Consider the following 17763-nt stretch of genomic DNA (forward strand, 5'->3'; position numbering starts at 1 on the left):
AGTGGTTGTTTTATAAAACAGCCATTTACGCGAACCACCAAAGGAGAGCGAAAATCAATTTGCCGTTAAAAGAATAGTTGATTTGGATTGAAATAATATTACGTTAATCTTAGTTTGACCAAAGCCGAAGTCGAGCGACGACGGCGGCACGAGACTTGCCTTCATCCCAACTCTTTAAAAGCTAGAAGAAGTGTAATTATATACTCTTTTCCCCCTCCAGTATGGGATAATGTCCATTTGTCAAAGAGAGAAATTTAAATTTTTTTTCTCTATTTTTCATTCACTCTATTTTAAGCTATTATAAGGTTAAGCCCAACCGCAACCATCCGGTTTTGTTGCTGCGGGGAGTATGAGAAAATGTATCATTTGAAGAGTCCTTGTATGACTTGAAGTAGTCCCGGGCTTGGTTTGGCAAGTTTGACTTGATCAGAGTATTTAGCAACCTACTAATTCAATATACCAGAAAGATGGAGGCGGCATATGTCCACTATTTCTGGAGGTGGGTGAGTGGAAGAGGTAAACTTCTTTTCTTGAATTTTATATATGGCTAGTTCTGTGTATAAATTATACAGAGACTTAAAAATAAGTTGAACAGGTAATACTACATTATGGAGTTTATATCTTCAACTATAAAAAGCTTATCATTATCCCTTATGACTTCAATAGAGTCAATTTCTGCTCCTTGTTCATCTGTCACCACGGCATCTTTTGCATCACATCCAATCTTCTGACCTGCAAATTAAAACAAATATAATATTAGGAGTAATGTAAGAATAAATAGAGGAATTCGTTTGAAAAAGTACCTGCAGTGTTCTTGAGTTCTTCAAGTGAATTTGGAAGCCTAATTAATTTTCCAGGTTCACTGCAATGAGTTCTTCTTCTGACCTCAGGATGACCTCTGTATATGCTAACTCTAAAAGAACATTGATCCTTACAACTTTCAGAGGCATACTTCTGCTCTTGTTCACACCACTTACGATCAAAATCATCCGTTGCATCGGATACAATTATCCTATGCCCAACTTCTCGTTTTTGCAGCATTTCGGTTAGGTTCATTGATGAAAGCTTGTACTTCAATATATCATCAATCTCAGCCCCGTTTATTAGAAGAAGCTTTACCATCTCTACGTGATTTTCTTCTATTGCGACACGGATAGGAGTTGATCCATGGCGATCTTTTGAGTCAACAAGTAATCCATGTTTTAGGAGTTCCTTCATAATTGTTAAATCATTTTTCCGAGCTGCTGTACATAAGAGGTCGCCAGCAACATAGGGATCAGATATGGAAGCCCAATGGTACAGAATTTCAAATATGGGATGGTGTTTTGCTGCTATAGCTTCCCATAATGCGGTGTTACCATTTACATCTGCCAGTTATCAGGCAATCAAGTTAGATACCGCTTGTCCTGTCAAAAAATTCACTAAGTTTTACAGTGACCATTAATGGAGGATGTCCTACCTTGCAAGTGTATGTTACATCCATGTCTGAGAAGCACCATTACACATTCTTCGTGCCCTTTCGATGCTGCTATATGCTGACTCATTTCGCAGAGACATAAAATGTTGAAATACTTATTATAGCAACTAGTGCTAAATATAAGGCACAATGGACGAGAAAAATCTATATAGGCAATACCTACTAGTTGGGAATACGTATTAGACTTGGTAGAAAACTTTTAATATTATTATTATTATTATCGCTATTACTTAGATATATATATCATTTTTTTATACTTTATTTTTGTTATGATGATGATATGAGTTGAATTAACAGAAAGTAATGAGGATTCGTATCACCGACCCCTACTTGTTTGGGACTAATGTGTAGTTGTTGTAGCGACTAGTACATTGATGGTAGAAGCAGTATAAGACTAAAGTTGGTTTTTGGGATATACCAGTGGGGTTCTTCCTTTAGAGTCTCCAATATCAGGGTCTAATCTTGCTTTGAGAAGCTCATCAAGAAAAGCAGCATTGCCTGTACTGGCAACAGTAAGCAAATTGATGGACATGTTGGGATCACTATCTTCTTCCCCAACTTCAAGGAACAAGTCTACAAGTCTTAAATCCTTGAGCTTCTTGTGATGCTGCAATTAACACAGTATACGAAAAATATTAAGATTGAGCTCTGAAATGACACATTTGGAACCTCTTTTAACTAGCTAAAGGTAGAACCTGAAGGAAATTCTTCATCATGGTGACATTATCTTCTTGCCTGCTCTTCATTGCTTCAATCAAACAAGTTGTTCTTATCTTCAAGAGTTGCGAAAGTGTCCTGGTTCGATACGTATAGCTCTGAGGCCTACAGCAAAATGCCCCAACTTCTCCCAACATGTCCCCAGATTTTAATGTCCAAACAACCTGCTCATTCTTCATCTCACTATCAATCATTTCCACCTCCCCTGACACTATGATGTAAACCTCATCTGGCGATTCATTCTGCATTATAACATCCTCCCTTGGGGGTATATATTCGGCCTTCATATCTGCAACCTAAGCAGTCACTAAGATTAGACACACAACAGATCAAATAGAGATTTTTGAACGCGTCATTCTAGTAAAAATAATGTTGTCTTACCAAGTGTAAGAGGATTTCCCTGGAGACACCCTTGAAAAGATAGACCTTTTCAACAGTAGGCAGAAATAAATGATGTCGGATACTCTTGCATATCGTCTTGGGAAGTTGTTCAATCAGTTGCTGCTGGTTTAAGCTCTCTGCCTTGAATCTTAAACACATGTAAGCCAGTATTTGCTCCTTCAGTCTTGGGGGCAAGCGATTTCGACAAACAAAGTTTGATGCTGATTGGATGCTATTTCTCTGTATGACAAATCAATTGAATGATGCGTACACTATGCATTTATTTTTGCTTTCCTGCTTATTATACCATAAAAACTAATTGGAAAGGAGCTTACAAATTCCATGGTGCGACGAGTTCCTTCAACGACTAAATTGGTCATGTTACCAATAATATAAGCAGTGAGGCCAAGATTGAAGAGCATGTAGAAAATAATGAAGATCATTTCCACAGTATTGACAGCATGGAGATCACCATAGCCAACTGTGGTCATAGTGGTGATAGACCAATACATTGCAGAAATGTACCTAATCCAAAGGCTTGTCTCTCTGAAATTTGGATTCACAGATCCTAACCAAGTATTTCCTTGATGGGGATTTCTGTCAGCTAACAAGTAGTATAGACATCCAGCACAGTGCACTGAAAACAGTGTTACCTGTTTCATGCCATGGACTCATTCATAAATCCTTCTTTTCTTTTCTTTTTTTGGTAAGGAAAATTATTCTATCAAAATATTGTTTTTCTGCAAACTTACAAACAGAAGCCTTGCACATCTGACCCAAAAATAGCTGAATCTCATGTCCTTTTCAAGTCTGCCAATGAACATATAGAACAAGTGTAATTAATATCAAATTAGGTGATACAACTTTAAGTTCCCATTTAGCCATTGATTTTGGCTACTTTATTTTAATTTTTTTTGAAATATTGTTTGTTCATGGAATATAATCATGTTTCAAAAAAAATAATTGATTTTTTCTTTTAAAGTTCCCAAAAACTGCTCTAAATAATTTGATTTTTTTCTTTAACGCACAAAACTTCAATTTTTCTTCAAATAATATGCATGTCCAATCACAACTTCAACGTTCAAAAATTATTTTTCAATACAACTTCAAAAACTCTTTTTCAAGTTTCAAACAGATCTATGTCCAAACGCTTTATAACAAACACTTTTATACCATTCGGTTAAGTTACTTGCAATAACATGTACTCCATTTTATTATAACAAACATGATATCTTAACCTGAAAAATAAAGTAAACAACCTATTATAATTACATGTTAAGTTGCGGGGATGGTGCAAATATATATATATATATATATATATCTTGATCAGAAAGAAAAAGGGAAGTAAATAAAATAAAGTGAAACCTGGTAAAGAATTGCTTAACCTTGCGAAGACGCCAAAATCTGAGCATTCCCAAAACGGAGTAAGAAACACCAATTTGATGTTTGCCAGTGAACAACAAGGAAAGAGCCTCAAATGGAATGGTGGATGCCACATCCATTAGAAACCATGTTGATAGGTATCTGTTTCATAATTAACCATACAAACAAATTATTACTGTACCATTTAATAATAATCAATAACGGGGCAGTTTTCTGGTGCTACAATCTGGTGAGAAATGTTTTCCAGCACTTAATGTACTACAAACAAACGAGTAATTAATAGTAATTGCTTAGATTATGATTTAATTTAAATTACATGAAAAAAGTAAATTAAAGTGCTTTTGCATTTCTTAACCATAGATTATATATATGTAGTATTTTTGGGTGTTGTTGAATGACGAGTTTAGATAAGAATTTAAAAAGTCGATTATATATAAGCTTAAATTGTCCCTAGTTTAGGGGTTGACTCGTAAGCTATTAGCCACTGGGTCAATGCATTGACTCTGTAAGTAAACTATTTGACTAAAGTTGATTAACAATCATTTAAACTAATTTGATTCATCAGTCGACAAAATATGCCTTGCTCCATGCATGTACTTTTTCATATTCATGCTACTATCTTTCCACTTACGTAATTAAAGGCAAAGGATATATTCCAAAATCAATATTTTTTATTTTTGTTTACTTTTATATATTACTCCACATTATAAAAGAAATTACGTTATGAAGTCATCCAAGAGTTTACTACTTATAATTGTCCATATTAGGGATTTGGCTCACCTCCTATATAGAATCTCTCCATTTCAATCAATGCACGTCTAATTCAATCACACTTGTCCTCTTTAGGATCTAAGGGCCAGGGTTTATTTTAAAGTAAACTATGGTTAAACTAAACATTCTCTTGTTGGATTAGGCTTTAATTGGAAAGAGAAGATAGCTATCCTAAATTTTGCTGAGAATTCATTCTGATTGGAAAAATATTTCTTACCATGATTAAAACTAAAAAATCCTATATTTTTTCATTAATCAAATATCCAAATCGTTAACTTTCTTCTCCCCTAATCCCAATTAAGCTCCTTCAAATGAAAATACTCCCTTCGTTTACTTTTATTTGTCCATTATAGACTTTGCACATCCCTTAAGAAATAATAAATAAAGTGCATAATTTACCATGATATCCACATTAATTGATGGATATTATTAAGGGATCTTTACACAAATAGCTGGTCATATTCATTGTTTATTTTTTCTAGCCTTATACATAGATTATACATTCATTATACATAATTATACACATATAATACACAAATTATGCATACATTATATCTCCACCGGCTATTTTTAGTTTAAGCAATTGGGTAGGCGGTTGTTTGAGTTAATTCTTCTATTATTAATTGATTTGAGAAAATGATTTGAAATGAGTAATTAATAATGTGCGTATAATAGGAAAAGAAATAGTCTTTTCTTGATATGCTAAAAGTAACAAGTAAAAGTAAAAATCTATTTTTAGAATATTGGACAAGTAAAAATAAACAGAGGGAGTATTATTTTCATCAACATCATAACAACTTTCTTTTAAGAAGGGACATCTTTTTTTGGTTCTTGCACCTTTCTTGTTTCTTAGAAACAAAATAAGTGAACTATATTGTGTTTCTTGTAGTTGACAATTGCATTATTAAAAGCAGATGGCTGCTTTTGAAGAAGAAAAAAACTCCACATTAGAAATGAGAAATAAAAGACTTAAATAGAAAAAATGCTTCAATGATTGCATAAAGGAACTAACTATTTCATACCAAAATCTCGACTAACTAATATTGTCAGCCCAATCGGCAAAATTTTTGGATTACTATCTCTTTACAATTTAAGTCTAACCTAGCAAAAGAATGTTTAGTTTAACCAAGATTTACTCTAAATAAATCTTAGCTCTTAAATATGAAAGAGGACAAGTGTCATTAAATTAAATGTGCATTGATGGAAATGGAGAGATTCCGTACAGGAGGTGAGCCAACTAGAATTAATATCCTAAAAATAATTAAGAAACATAACATGTTACAACAAATTAAGTTCTGTTATGAATAGAATTTTATTTAGAGTGAATGTCTATCTTGTAGAGAGTTTTACTTTGTGACTAAGTCATTTTTCCCCTATAAATAGAGGGATCTTACCCCATTGTAAATCATCCCAAAATTCAATAAGAATTTCCTCTCTCTCTCTTTCTCTGCAATATTGTTCTTCTACTTTTATGGTTCATCACACGTTATCAGCACGAGACTTTACCGTCTCAAGAAGCTCTTTGAGAAGATTAAGGTATAACTTTTCTCCTCTTTTTAATTATGACTGACATTATGAAAAGAAAGTTCGTTGCCCTTGAAATTTCGGGCAAGAACTATATGACATGGGTGTTGGATGCTGAAATCCATTTAGATGCAATGGGTCTTGGAGACGCCATTAAAGACAAAACTAAAGCATCCACCCAAGACTGTGCTAAGGCCTTGATTTTCTTGCGCCATCACCTTGATGAAGGGTTGAAAATAGAATATCTCACAGTCAAAGATCCACTTGTTTTGTGGAATGGCATAAAGGAAAGATATGACAACTTAAAGTTGGTCACTCTTCCACAAGCACGATATGATTGGGCTCATCTGAGGCTCTAAGACTTTAAGTGTGTTTCTGAATATAATTCTGCGATGTTCAGAATTACTTCTAAATTGAAACTCTGTGGAGATACTATCACTGATTATGATATGCTTGAAAAAACGTTTACAACGTTTCATGCCTCCAATATGGTCCTGCAACAGCAGTACAAAGAGAAAGGTTTCAAGAAGTGCTCTGAGCTGATTTCTCCTCCTTGTGGCTGAGCGAAATAATGACTTGCTCATGAGAAATCACGAAAATCGACCCACTGGGTCTACACCATTGCCTGAAGTGGATGGGGTGTATTCCCATTATACTAAGCGTGGAAAAGGCTGTGGCCCTATTCGTGGTCGTGGTCATGGTCGTGGCCGTGACCGTGAACAAGGAAGATATTTTCCTGGTGTTAATCACCCCCCAAAGAAAAATAACCACCAAAAGTGGAAAGGGAAAGATGAGAAGCCAAAGGCAAATGGTTCAGAAACTGAATGTTATCGTTGCGGTGGAAAAGGACATTGGGCAAATATTTGTCGTGTGCCAAGACATTTGGTTGAGCTTTATCAAGCATCTCTAAAGAATAAAGGCCCTGAAGCCAATTTTGTCTCTGACAATGATTTTGACATCGCCAACTTGGATTTGGCAGACTTCTTTGAGCACCCTAATGGGAAAATAGACCACTTGATTGGTGATGGTTCCGTGGTTAAAAATGATTGAGTAGTTTAAATTTTATTTTTGCCTATTCGTAGTAGTTAGTGAATAAACATCATGTAATTATAGTTCTTTACATGAGTAGTAGTCATTAGTTTTATTTATTTTATGAAATTATGTTAGCTCGTTTCGATTAAATATAGTTCTAGTATTCGTTTTAAACAATGTTTCAGTTTATTTAGTCTTCTGTTTTCGTTTTAAACAACACGTGCTCATTAAAATAACGTTGGAACACTTTGGAATACATACATACATATATATATATATATGCACAACATATGTATTCTGTTGAAAGAAAAACAAACAATCTTAGAACAAATAGCAAAATAATCTAACTATATATGGACAGTTGTTTCAGCCCCCTTAAATGTCTTCTGTTATTTTTCCTTTTCGGTTCTGATGAATGCATTTGTTATGCATGTATTAGATACTAATTAACACAGATGTAAAATGCAATCTCAAAAGGTGTATGACAATTATTAATTTCGTTTGCATTATTTAGCAAAACTGTTTCATGCTTTGTACTACAAAAATAAAGTTGTATTGAATTGATGTTGTCACAAATATAATATTAGATTTTTTGTGTTATATAATATCATTTTGTATGCTGTATCTTCATATGCACAGTTTTACACAGTTTAATATAGTTGAAGACATGATGAATGATAGAACTTAGAACATAGAATAGTTATGTGTTTGCTGGAGCAACAAACTTTAACAAATGTATTTTTATACTGCATCACGTGTGACACATAAAACATTGTTAACTCTAATAGACATAATGCATGTTTTTAGATGATTATAGTAAGTAAGTGACTGAATAGTAACATAAGATATGCATTGCTCGAAATTGCATTATAAGTCATTATTGAGTTAACTTTATTTATTTTCCTTTCTTTTTCTCTGAAAATACTAATATTTATTCGTCTATTTCTTTTGTATGCCAAACTATTGGAAGCAAATATGGATATTCCACAAAGCAAACTTGGATTAAAGTTCAATTGTAAAAATATTTGTTTAGTTGATTCATGTACGACACATACAATATTCAAAGAGAAGAAATATTTCTCTCATTTAAGTATGTGTAAGACAGATGTTACTACAATTTTTGGTAGTAGTAAATTAATTGAAGGCTCTGGAAGAGCTACTATAACTCTGCCTAAAGGAACAATACTTATTATAGAGAATGCAATGTTCTCCTCCAAGTCCAAGAGGAACTTGTTGAGTTTTAAAGACATCCGTCGAAATGGATATCATATTGAGACAATAGATGAGAATAATCTTGAATATCTCATCATTACCAAGAATGTCTCTGGCCAAAAGAGGGTTATTGAGAAGTTCCCGTCTTTATCTTGTGGCCTGTATTGGACAAGAATTAGTGCAATTGAGGCACATTCTACCGTAAACCAAAAGATTAATGATTCCAATACTTTTGTACTTTGGCATGATCGATTGGGACATCCTGGATCAATTATGATGAGACGAATTATAGAAAACTCAAATGGGCATCCATTAAAGAATTTAAAGATTCTTTTAAATAATGAATTTTCCTGCACTTCTTGTTATCAAAACAAGTTAATTATTTTACCATCACCAACAAAGGTTGGAATTGAGTCCCCTGCGTTTTTGGAACGTATACAAGGGGACATTTGTGGACCTATTCACCCACCTAGTGGGTCGTTTAGATATTTTATGGTCTTAATAGACGCATCTTCTTCATGGTCTCAAGTGTGCCTATTGTCATCTCGCAACCTCGCGTTTGCAAAATTAATGGCACAAATAATTCGATTACGGGCACAATTTTTCGATAATCCAATTAAGTCTATTAGACTTGATAATGCTGCTGAGTTTTCATCCCAAGTATTTAATGATTATTGCTTATCAACTGGAATAAAAGTGAAACATCTTGTAGCTCATGTTCACACTCAAAATGGTCTTGCAGAGTCTTTAATTAAACGTCTGCAATTGATAGCAAGACCATTACTCATGAAAACGAGGTTGCCCACTTCTGTTTGGGGTCACGCCATTTTGCATGCAGCAATGCTAGTTCGTCTCAGACCGACAAATTATCATAAATATTCCCCGTTGCAATTAGTTTTGGGTCATGAACCTAATATATCCCATTTAAGAATTTTTGGATGTGCAGTATATGTGCCTGTAGCACCGCCATATCGCACCAAAATGGGCCCGTAAAGAAGGTTAGGAATATATGTTGGGTTTGAATCGCCCTCCATTATTCGCTACCTCGAAACATTGACGGGGAATTTGTTTACTGCACGATTTGCAGACTGTCGATTTGATGAGACACTTTTCCTAAAATTAGGGGAGAAGTTGGTGAAACCAAACGGGAAATTTTGTGAAAAAATCCATCATTATCTCATCTTGATCCACGTGCCTCTATTTGTGAAAAAGAGGTGCAAAAGATTATCCATTTGCAGAGAATAACAAATCAAATGCCAGACGCATTTACAGATTTGAAAAGGATAACAAAATCACATATCCCTGTAGAGAATGTTCCAATCCGTATTGATGTCCCTATTGGACAATCTTCTAGTGTCATAGCTAATGAGTCAAAAGCACGCATAAAACGTGGCAGATCATTAGGTTCCAAAGATCGAAATCCTAGAAAAAAGAAAACAAATGATCAAAATGACACTACGAAAGAATCTCATGAAGAAATCCACGATTTAATAAATTCTGAGATTCATGAGGAATCCACTGAGCTCGAGACTCAAGAAAATAAGGAACTATCAATAAACCCAATCGATATTGAGACAAATTTGAATCGAGTGGATATACTGGTGGATTATGTCTTTGCATATAATGTTGCATCTAGCATTATGCAAGAAAGTGAGGATCTTGAACCTCAATCTGTTGGAGAATGTCAACAAAGACTTGATTGGCCAAAATGGCAAGAAGCAATCCAACCAGAGTTAAATTCACTTGCAAAACGTGAAGTTTTTGGGCCTGTAGTCCAAACACCTAATGGTGTTTAGCCTGTTGGCTATAAATAGATTTTCCTTGCAAGGTTTTTTACGAGGCAACCAAAAGACGTATTATTAAACATGTGTACTCGTTTTCCTTTACTAGATTTTTTCCCATTGAGTTTTATTTTAGTTAAGGTTTTAATGAGGCACATTACTTATCGAGTAGACATTCAAGGGGGAGTGTTATGAATAGAATTTTATTTAGAGTGAATGTCTATCTTGTAGAGAATTTTACTTTATGGCTAAGTCATTTTTTCCCTATAATTAAAGGGATCTTACCCTATTATAAATCATCCCAAAATTCAATAAGAATTTCCTCTCTCTTTCTCTGCAATATTATTTTTCTACTTTTATTGTTCATCACAAGTTCTCTTTTTTTCCCCTTAATTTGCCGTAGTGGCGGTGTGGGTTAGGGTCGTATTATTCCCACTCAATAATTGAGGGAATAATTGATATATACTGTTCGAATATCCAAATCTTGGAAAAGAAATTAGGAGGCTATTTTTATTAACTCCCACAAAAGTTGGTTCTTTCACTTCTTTGCACCCGATCCCTTGGTGGGTGGAAGAACGATTCTTTGAATAGGATCAAATTTATTCGTTGACGATAAGAAGATAATTACTACATTACTTCTTCAAATTCGAATTGTCACGTTACTTCACACTTTTATCAAATAGATTCTAACATTTCTGTTTGAATATCATGTGATAATTTGTTGAATAGGATTTATTCGATTGTACGTAATAGCTTTTGATATATTTATGATTGGTCATTTTGCTTCCACCTAATTGGAAGATGCTTTGGACCCATAATAACTTCTTTAGGGATTGATTCAAAAATAGCTAGATTTACAAGTGCTCGTTAAAAAATAGTCACAGTTTCAAAAGTAATCGAAATTTAGCCGCTCTTTATGTAAAGGTAAATCTGAACGAAAACATTGTTCAAAATCCGGAAAATACTCCAGCATAATATACTGGAATTTCGAACTCCAGTATAATTATACTGGAGTTCCAGCATAATATACTGGAGTTCCAACATAATATGCTGGAAGTTCATACACAGGTGCTCCAATCTCCAGTATATTATGCTGGAACTTTCCGTGTGTTGGAGTTCCAGCATAATATGCTGGAAGTTCATACATAAGTGCACCGATCTCCATTATATTATGTTGGAACTTTCCCTGTTGCAGCAAAATAGTGGCTATTTTTCAATGACTTTGCAAACGCTGGCTATTTTTGAATGACCAGTCCGAAAACTGGCTAGCCCGTGCTATATTTACCTTCTTTCACTGTTTTTTTAATTTTTTTTAAAAAACTTCTTCCACTTCTAATTAGCGATTTTCGGCTCAATGGCATGGCAGGAGTTTTTTCCCCCCTTTTTAAAAAAATAAAAATAAATTAAGATTGCTAATACAAATTAGCATGTACTAGCTACACGGCGTTTTTGGATTATATTTCGGTTACCCTTTTGGTGGCCCAAAAAAGAGAAGGAAATAATAATTATTTCCACCACCTTAGGACTGCAAAACACAACATATTTCCCATATAATCAACGCCAGTTCAAGAATTTGTAAGTAAATATGATAATAAACTTTAATAAAATTAAAAATGAAAAAGAAAAGAAAACCTGATGGCAATTTTTCTTGGATCGCGAACTAGAAGTTGAGTGGTTGGATCGATATAGGCGACAAAGAATGTCAAGATGATATCAGCCGCAAAAAAGAGATTGACAATATTATCTGCTATGTATAATATCCTTGTTTGTATTGGACTTCATGAACGCTATCTCAAATGGACATACCCATGCACAATAGGCCACCAGTAGCACCATTACTGTCTCCCACCACCTGCATAAATTAAAATCCATCCAGGTTTCAAAACGTAATAAAAATATTTGGACGATCAATATAATATCTTCCTGATCATATAAACTTATATTTTTTGCAGTATCATGAATAAAACCTAAACTTATCTATCAAACAAATTATTTCCAAGTATATATGGTCATGATGACGACCTATGTATGGAAGACGTTTTCACTGAAGATTACTTGTTTCTGAATGTTAATCAGGATAATCTTATATGACGAATATCACCTAATTAAGCTCCTTAGTCTGAGAATAAAGACTTCTACTTCTAGTAACAAACTAATGTTAATCTAATAATAGAAAGAAGTGGTACCAAAACATTGATACAAATTTAGTAGCCGTTTAATTTTCCCTTTTTGTTTAATTTTGCAGTTATTTTGCCAAAACTGTTCACCAAAAAAGACAAAGGGAAAGACGAAAATACCAAGAAATAGACACTTTTGTTTTCACCAATATAATTACCTGTATCTTGAAGTCATAGGAGAAATAGTGTTGCCTTTCTGCAGAGTCTGATTCTGGTTATAACCAGAGGAACCTAAAGGAGGGAGAATGAGTTTTGACAGGTTGTAAAAACTGAGATTTCCTAAACCTGATTTACCCCTCATGTGATCATCTTCCTTACTGCGTGCATGTGTCCCTCATGTGATCATAGCTATGTTCTTCATTACTGCCTGCATGTGGAAGTACTTTTGATTGGTCATACTTGCCGTCTTCAGGAGTCATGTTTGTTGAACCATTATAGAAACCATAAGATGAATACTTCAGTTCCATATTCATCATATTAACAAAAGTATTTGTTTCTTGTTCTGATCCTTAGATGAATTATATATTGTGAGGCAATAATTGACAAGGATAGGGAGTTGAGGGTGTTGTCAAAGAAAAAACAGCTACTATGTTGGAGGCATAAAAGGTATGGGGGAAGAAGGGATTTATGGCAGATCATAAGTTGTGGTTAGCTACTGCTGTTGTTGGTGGTCCTGCGAAACCAGGAATTTCGATAAAGGTATTCAAACTTGAAAGAAGTGAAAAAAATTCCTCGACAAAGGTGTTCAATATAAGTTATAAAGCCCATTCTTTTACCTGTATATGTAACGTAATTTTTCGACGAAGAATAAGCCCATTCCTTTAAGAGATTATAGCTTCGCCCCTGGTCCTTATATGAGAATAGTGACCTTTTAAAGGAAGTGTATGAAATTAATTGCCTTAGTGCCCTTACTGATTGATTTTTATTCTGAAGAGTGCTCTCCAATATAATTGCAGATAGATCATGTCGTATATATTGGTCTGGCAATTGGCCCATTTTGAACATTTGTCCAGTAGGGCCCTCTTCCTTGCCAGCTAATTACCCCATCTAAAAGTGGGGTGCGGGGAGTTGGGGGCTTGAGTATGACACAGAGACAACAAGTAGAATGTTAGGCATTTCATGTTGACATGTAAGAGGCTTTTTTTTTTCTTTCCAAATTAAACTATCTAGCAACAGTAACTTATTGGTTCGTTTGCGTTTGTAAATTCATCAAGGGGGTGATCTACATAAAGATTCCTCATTTTCAGGACTCAAAACTTGTAAGACCTTTGACTAGATCCCAACTATGTATCACATGACACTCTTTGATGGTGCATTGACTTTATCTCTATAGATATTGATAATATACTAGATTTGCATGTAGTTCGGTGTGTTTTACCCTTACTTTAGTATATTTAGTGATTTAAAGGTGGAAAAATATCCAATTGAGCTTGCTGGTGTAATCTTATTGTGTAGTAATTCATTGGTAGAAAACGAGATGATTTAGATTGAGTTGGAGCTGAAAAATGGAAGATTTGCACGTCTAGGAAGCAAGTCCTTTGCAATTGGAACTTAGACGAATTTTTGCTTGAGTTTCTGAAAGTTTACGGTGAAGTTACAGGCCATATTGGCAGCTTCATAGTGCGAGAAAAACTGGAACTAGAAAAATTGCTCACCCAATTCGTGCGCGGCAGCTCCATGGCACGCACCACTAAAGGGCGGGCCTTTTTCGATCGAAAAATGACAGAAAATGGTGGGTCAAAAAATTTCTGGTTTGGTCAGTCTATCTTTTTTAGCGGCCACAAAGGCTTAACTTCTGGCGATTTCACTTACGAGGTATTTTTGTCCAGTTGAATTTTATGGCCACTTTAACCTATCCGTAGCAGCCATACTCGATCTCTGAAGGCAAGTAACACCATTGTTGAAGCAGATTTGAGCTCGAAAGATCCTCAAGTCTATTTTACTGGACGGATCAAAGAGTTTTTCTCTACTTTTCTACCTTTATTGCTATGGATATATATTGATGCTAGTTTATTTGATTTTGAGTATAATTATCAGTAGCTTGTATACGCCTTTGTCTCTTTATTTGATAATTTAGTGCTTTAATATTTGCTAGTTAAGTAGTTTAAAATAAAAACCTTAATTTTTATAACCTTGAAATTGATTGACCCTATTTTCTTAGTGATATTGAATAGTTATAGCTAAGCTATGATTCTTTATAAGATTCAATTCTGCACTATTTATATAGATATATTTGCGGTAACAGCTTATCCATACTAGAGTTGGGCCTGATCAACTGTGGAAGAGGTCTTGTAAACTAACTAGTTTAAGTTTTGGTAGGCAAGGTGGTGTGCCGGCTCAATGGTGGATCTAGCTCTTAGACAACAGGTTCATTTAAATTCAGTATTTTCTGTACTAAGCATAACATATGTTTGAAAACTCAATAAAATTTTAACAAATATTAGACTGATATGTACCCATAGTTTTAAAATATAATACATTTAGTACTTTGTACGAATTTTAAGGTCTGACCCATCTAGTTACCTTAGATGTATGTTAAAATTGGACGGGCTAGCCAATTTTCGGACTGGTCATTCAAAAATAGCCAGTATTTGTCAAGTCATTGAAAAATAGCAATTATTTTGCCGCAACAGAGACCGGTCCAGCATAATAAACTAGAGTTCGGTGCACCTGTGTATGAACTACCAGCATATTATGCTGGACCGGTATATTATACTAGAACTTCAGTATATTATGCTGGAGTATTTTTCCGGATTTTGAACAGTGTTTTCGTTCAGATTTATCTTTACATGAAAAGTGACTAAATTTCGATTACTTTTGAAACTGTGGTTATTTTTGAATGACCACCTATAAATTTGGCTATTTTTGAATTTCTTCCTGGATGGGCCATGGTGAATATATATAGTAGTGATGTTAGACTTGTTAGTATAGTAATTACTAGTAAAGTGTTATCCAGTCAATAAGATTCCTCAGGGTGGTACTTAGAACATATATAGTTCATTTTCTGTTAAGGTTAGATGAGATATAGTCCTTAGATCAATAAAGAAACGTGGTCTTTTATGGGTTTCTAACAGACCACTGCATATCAAATTGGACTTCGTTGACCTTTTTTTTTTTTTTTTTGGCGAAATGGCTTCCTGGCCATTTAAACTTGTCGGGTTTTTTAAAGCCGATACATATACTTATAACTTTCCCATTTGAACACTCGAACTCGTTTTTTCTATAACTAATAAACACATTTGACCATTGACCATGCCCATGTGGCGTCAGTTGGTCCTAATCAGTAGCCCGCGTGAGGAACACGACGCACAGGAGCATGAAAACCCCCTTCCCAACGCCCAACAGTACAAAATACCCCCTTCCTCCATTTTTAAAAATCTGAAGCTCCATTTTTCAATTTCTTTTTTTCATTTTTTAGATCGTGAAAATGGTGGAAAGTAGAAAAATTAGGAGGGCCAAATTCTGCAATGTTTTCTTCCATGTTTTCATTCTGCATAGAAGAAAAGATTCAGGGGGATTTCAAGTTTCAATAAGCAGGGCCTTCGGATTTTCTCTGAAACTCCATGCTAGAAAGACGACACACAACGACATGCCGGCAGTGATCTTCAAAACAAGAGACTACTATGTCATCATGGCGGCTCAATGTAAGAGGACAATTATTGGTCGATTTCTGAAGACCCGACCCCGAATTATAGGTCAAGATTCTCTAAAAAATTCCCTTTGAAGAGATCTGCAAAAATTGGAGTTTATGATAAATTAAATGTGTTTCTCAGCTTCACTAATGATGAAGATTACAGTTTTGTTCTATATAAGCGGGTGATTGAAATTGAAGGTCTGCAAACATACCCAAATTCTGCAAACATTGTAGGAAATTAGGGCACTATCTTGTTAACTGTTGAATCCTTGAAATAAAAAAGCTGAAGAAAAGAAGGAAGAGGAACGAAAGAGTAACATGGAAAAGGATCAAGCTGAGCCACCTGCGAAACAAAATAATGAAAAGCAGATAGCTATTGCTGATGAAGAAGAACGCTAAAGCAGTCAAAGAGAAGGAGTTGTTGCTTGACTTTTCGCGCCCTTACGTGTAAGACATCCATTGGTCATTGCTGACTGGATGGACACGTATATGTAATACACGCGCACATGGTCAATGATCAGATGTGTTTATTAGTTATGGAAAAAACGAGTTCGAGTGCTCAAATAGGAAAGTTATAAGTTTATGTATCGACTTTAAAAAATCCGACAAGTTTAAGTGGCTAGGAAGCCATTTCGCCTTCTTTTTGGCTGCTATAACTAATTAATCATTTGGCCAATAATTAAGGATTAGGAGTATAGTTTGTCTTATCCTTTAACTACTAAAACACAAATTGTTCAAACTATTGGTCCTCATGCTTTCACATGTTGCTTTCAATGATATTCTTATCTATTTATCTTTGGTTAGGCAAATGTGCTTCATATCGTTGCCTTGCATGTTCTACTTCTACACACTCAAAAATTGATGATTTAGATGAGCCTTGTGTATGACCCAAAAAATAAATTTTGATTTTATATAATTAAATTACTTGAAAATCAGGGTTAATCACAGTCAATATCAATATTCAAAGATCTAGCGTTTTATGATTAGTATACTAACGTGCAACACTAAATAAGGTAACTTTAGATAATGATGAAGCAATAAAGACCTAGAAGTATAAATAATAGCAACAAATAATAATAAATGACTTCTAAATAGTAAATAAGATAAATACCACCGACAAGTGAGGCTTGCTCAGTTGGTAAAAGCACCTCCACCTACGATCGTTAGGTCCTGGGTTCGAGTCACCATGGAGGGGAAGTGTGGAAACACTATAGATCCTCCTAACTTGGGAGGGAAAAAAAAAGATAAATACCACCCGACAAAAATGGAATTTTTGTATGATTTTTTGACAATGATGGATGATGATGAGCAATCTTATATTCCAATCCTTCTTGGATCGGGTGAGATGGATAAAAGAAAGAAGAGTATAAAGTCAAGCTTTGTTTTTATTTGAGAAAGTGAGAATCTTGTACAAAGAATGTTCATAACATTCTTTACAAAAGGTCCAATACTTTTAATATACATCTCTTCCTATTTATAAGAACGCATGTGCCACAAAACTCCAGATAGTACAATAGAAAGGAATATCCATAAGAATATTCTCTAGGGAATCTAAATCCTAAAATTGGTCGTCACTTCGTACCAAAGACGGATTCTCGTCATCGTCTTCTGTTAAGCCTCTCCGACAATGAGTTATCCTCCACATCTGACCTCAACCTTTTGGAGTGAGGTTGA

At 34.6% G+C, this 17763-nt stretch overlaps 1 protein-coding gene across 1 annotated transcript; it reads right to left on the reverse strand.

Annotated features, from left to right (window-relative positions):
* Positions 1-504: 504 nt before the first annotated feature.
* On the reverse strand, positions 505-12779 carry LOC107766211 (potassium channel AKT2/3). The gene is given in 12 exon segments (XM_016584961.2): positions 505-732; positions 804-1367; positions 1460-1535; positions 1896-2084; positions 2173-2490; positions 2576-2815; positions 2911-3228; positions 3328-3385; positions 3941-4099; positions 11911-12035; positions 12037-12130; positions 12614-12779. Coding segments are annotated over 12 exon segments (2415 nt in total). The 5' UTR covers positions 12757-12779; the 3' UTR covers positions 505-601.
* Positions 12780-17763: the final 4984 nt, after the last annotated feature.

The sequence above is a fragment of the Nicotiana tabacum genome, chromosome 10 (genome assembly GCF_000715075.1).
Source record: "Nicotiana tabacum cultivar K326 chromosome 10, ASM71507v2, whole genome shotgun sequence".
NCBI classification, from domain to species: domain Eukaryota; kingdom Viridiplantae; phylum Streptophyta; class Magnoliopsida; order Solanales; family Solanaceae; genus Nicotiana; species Nicotiana tabacum.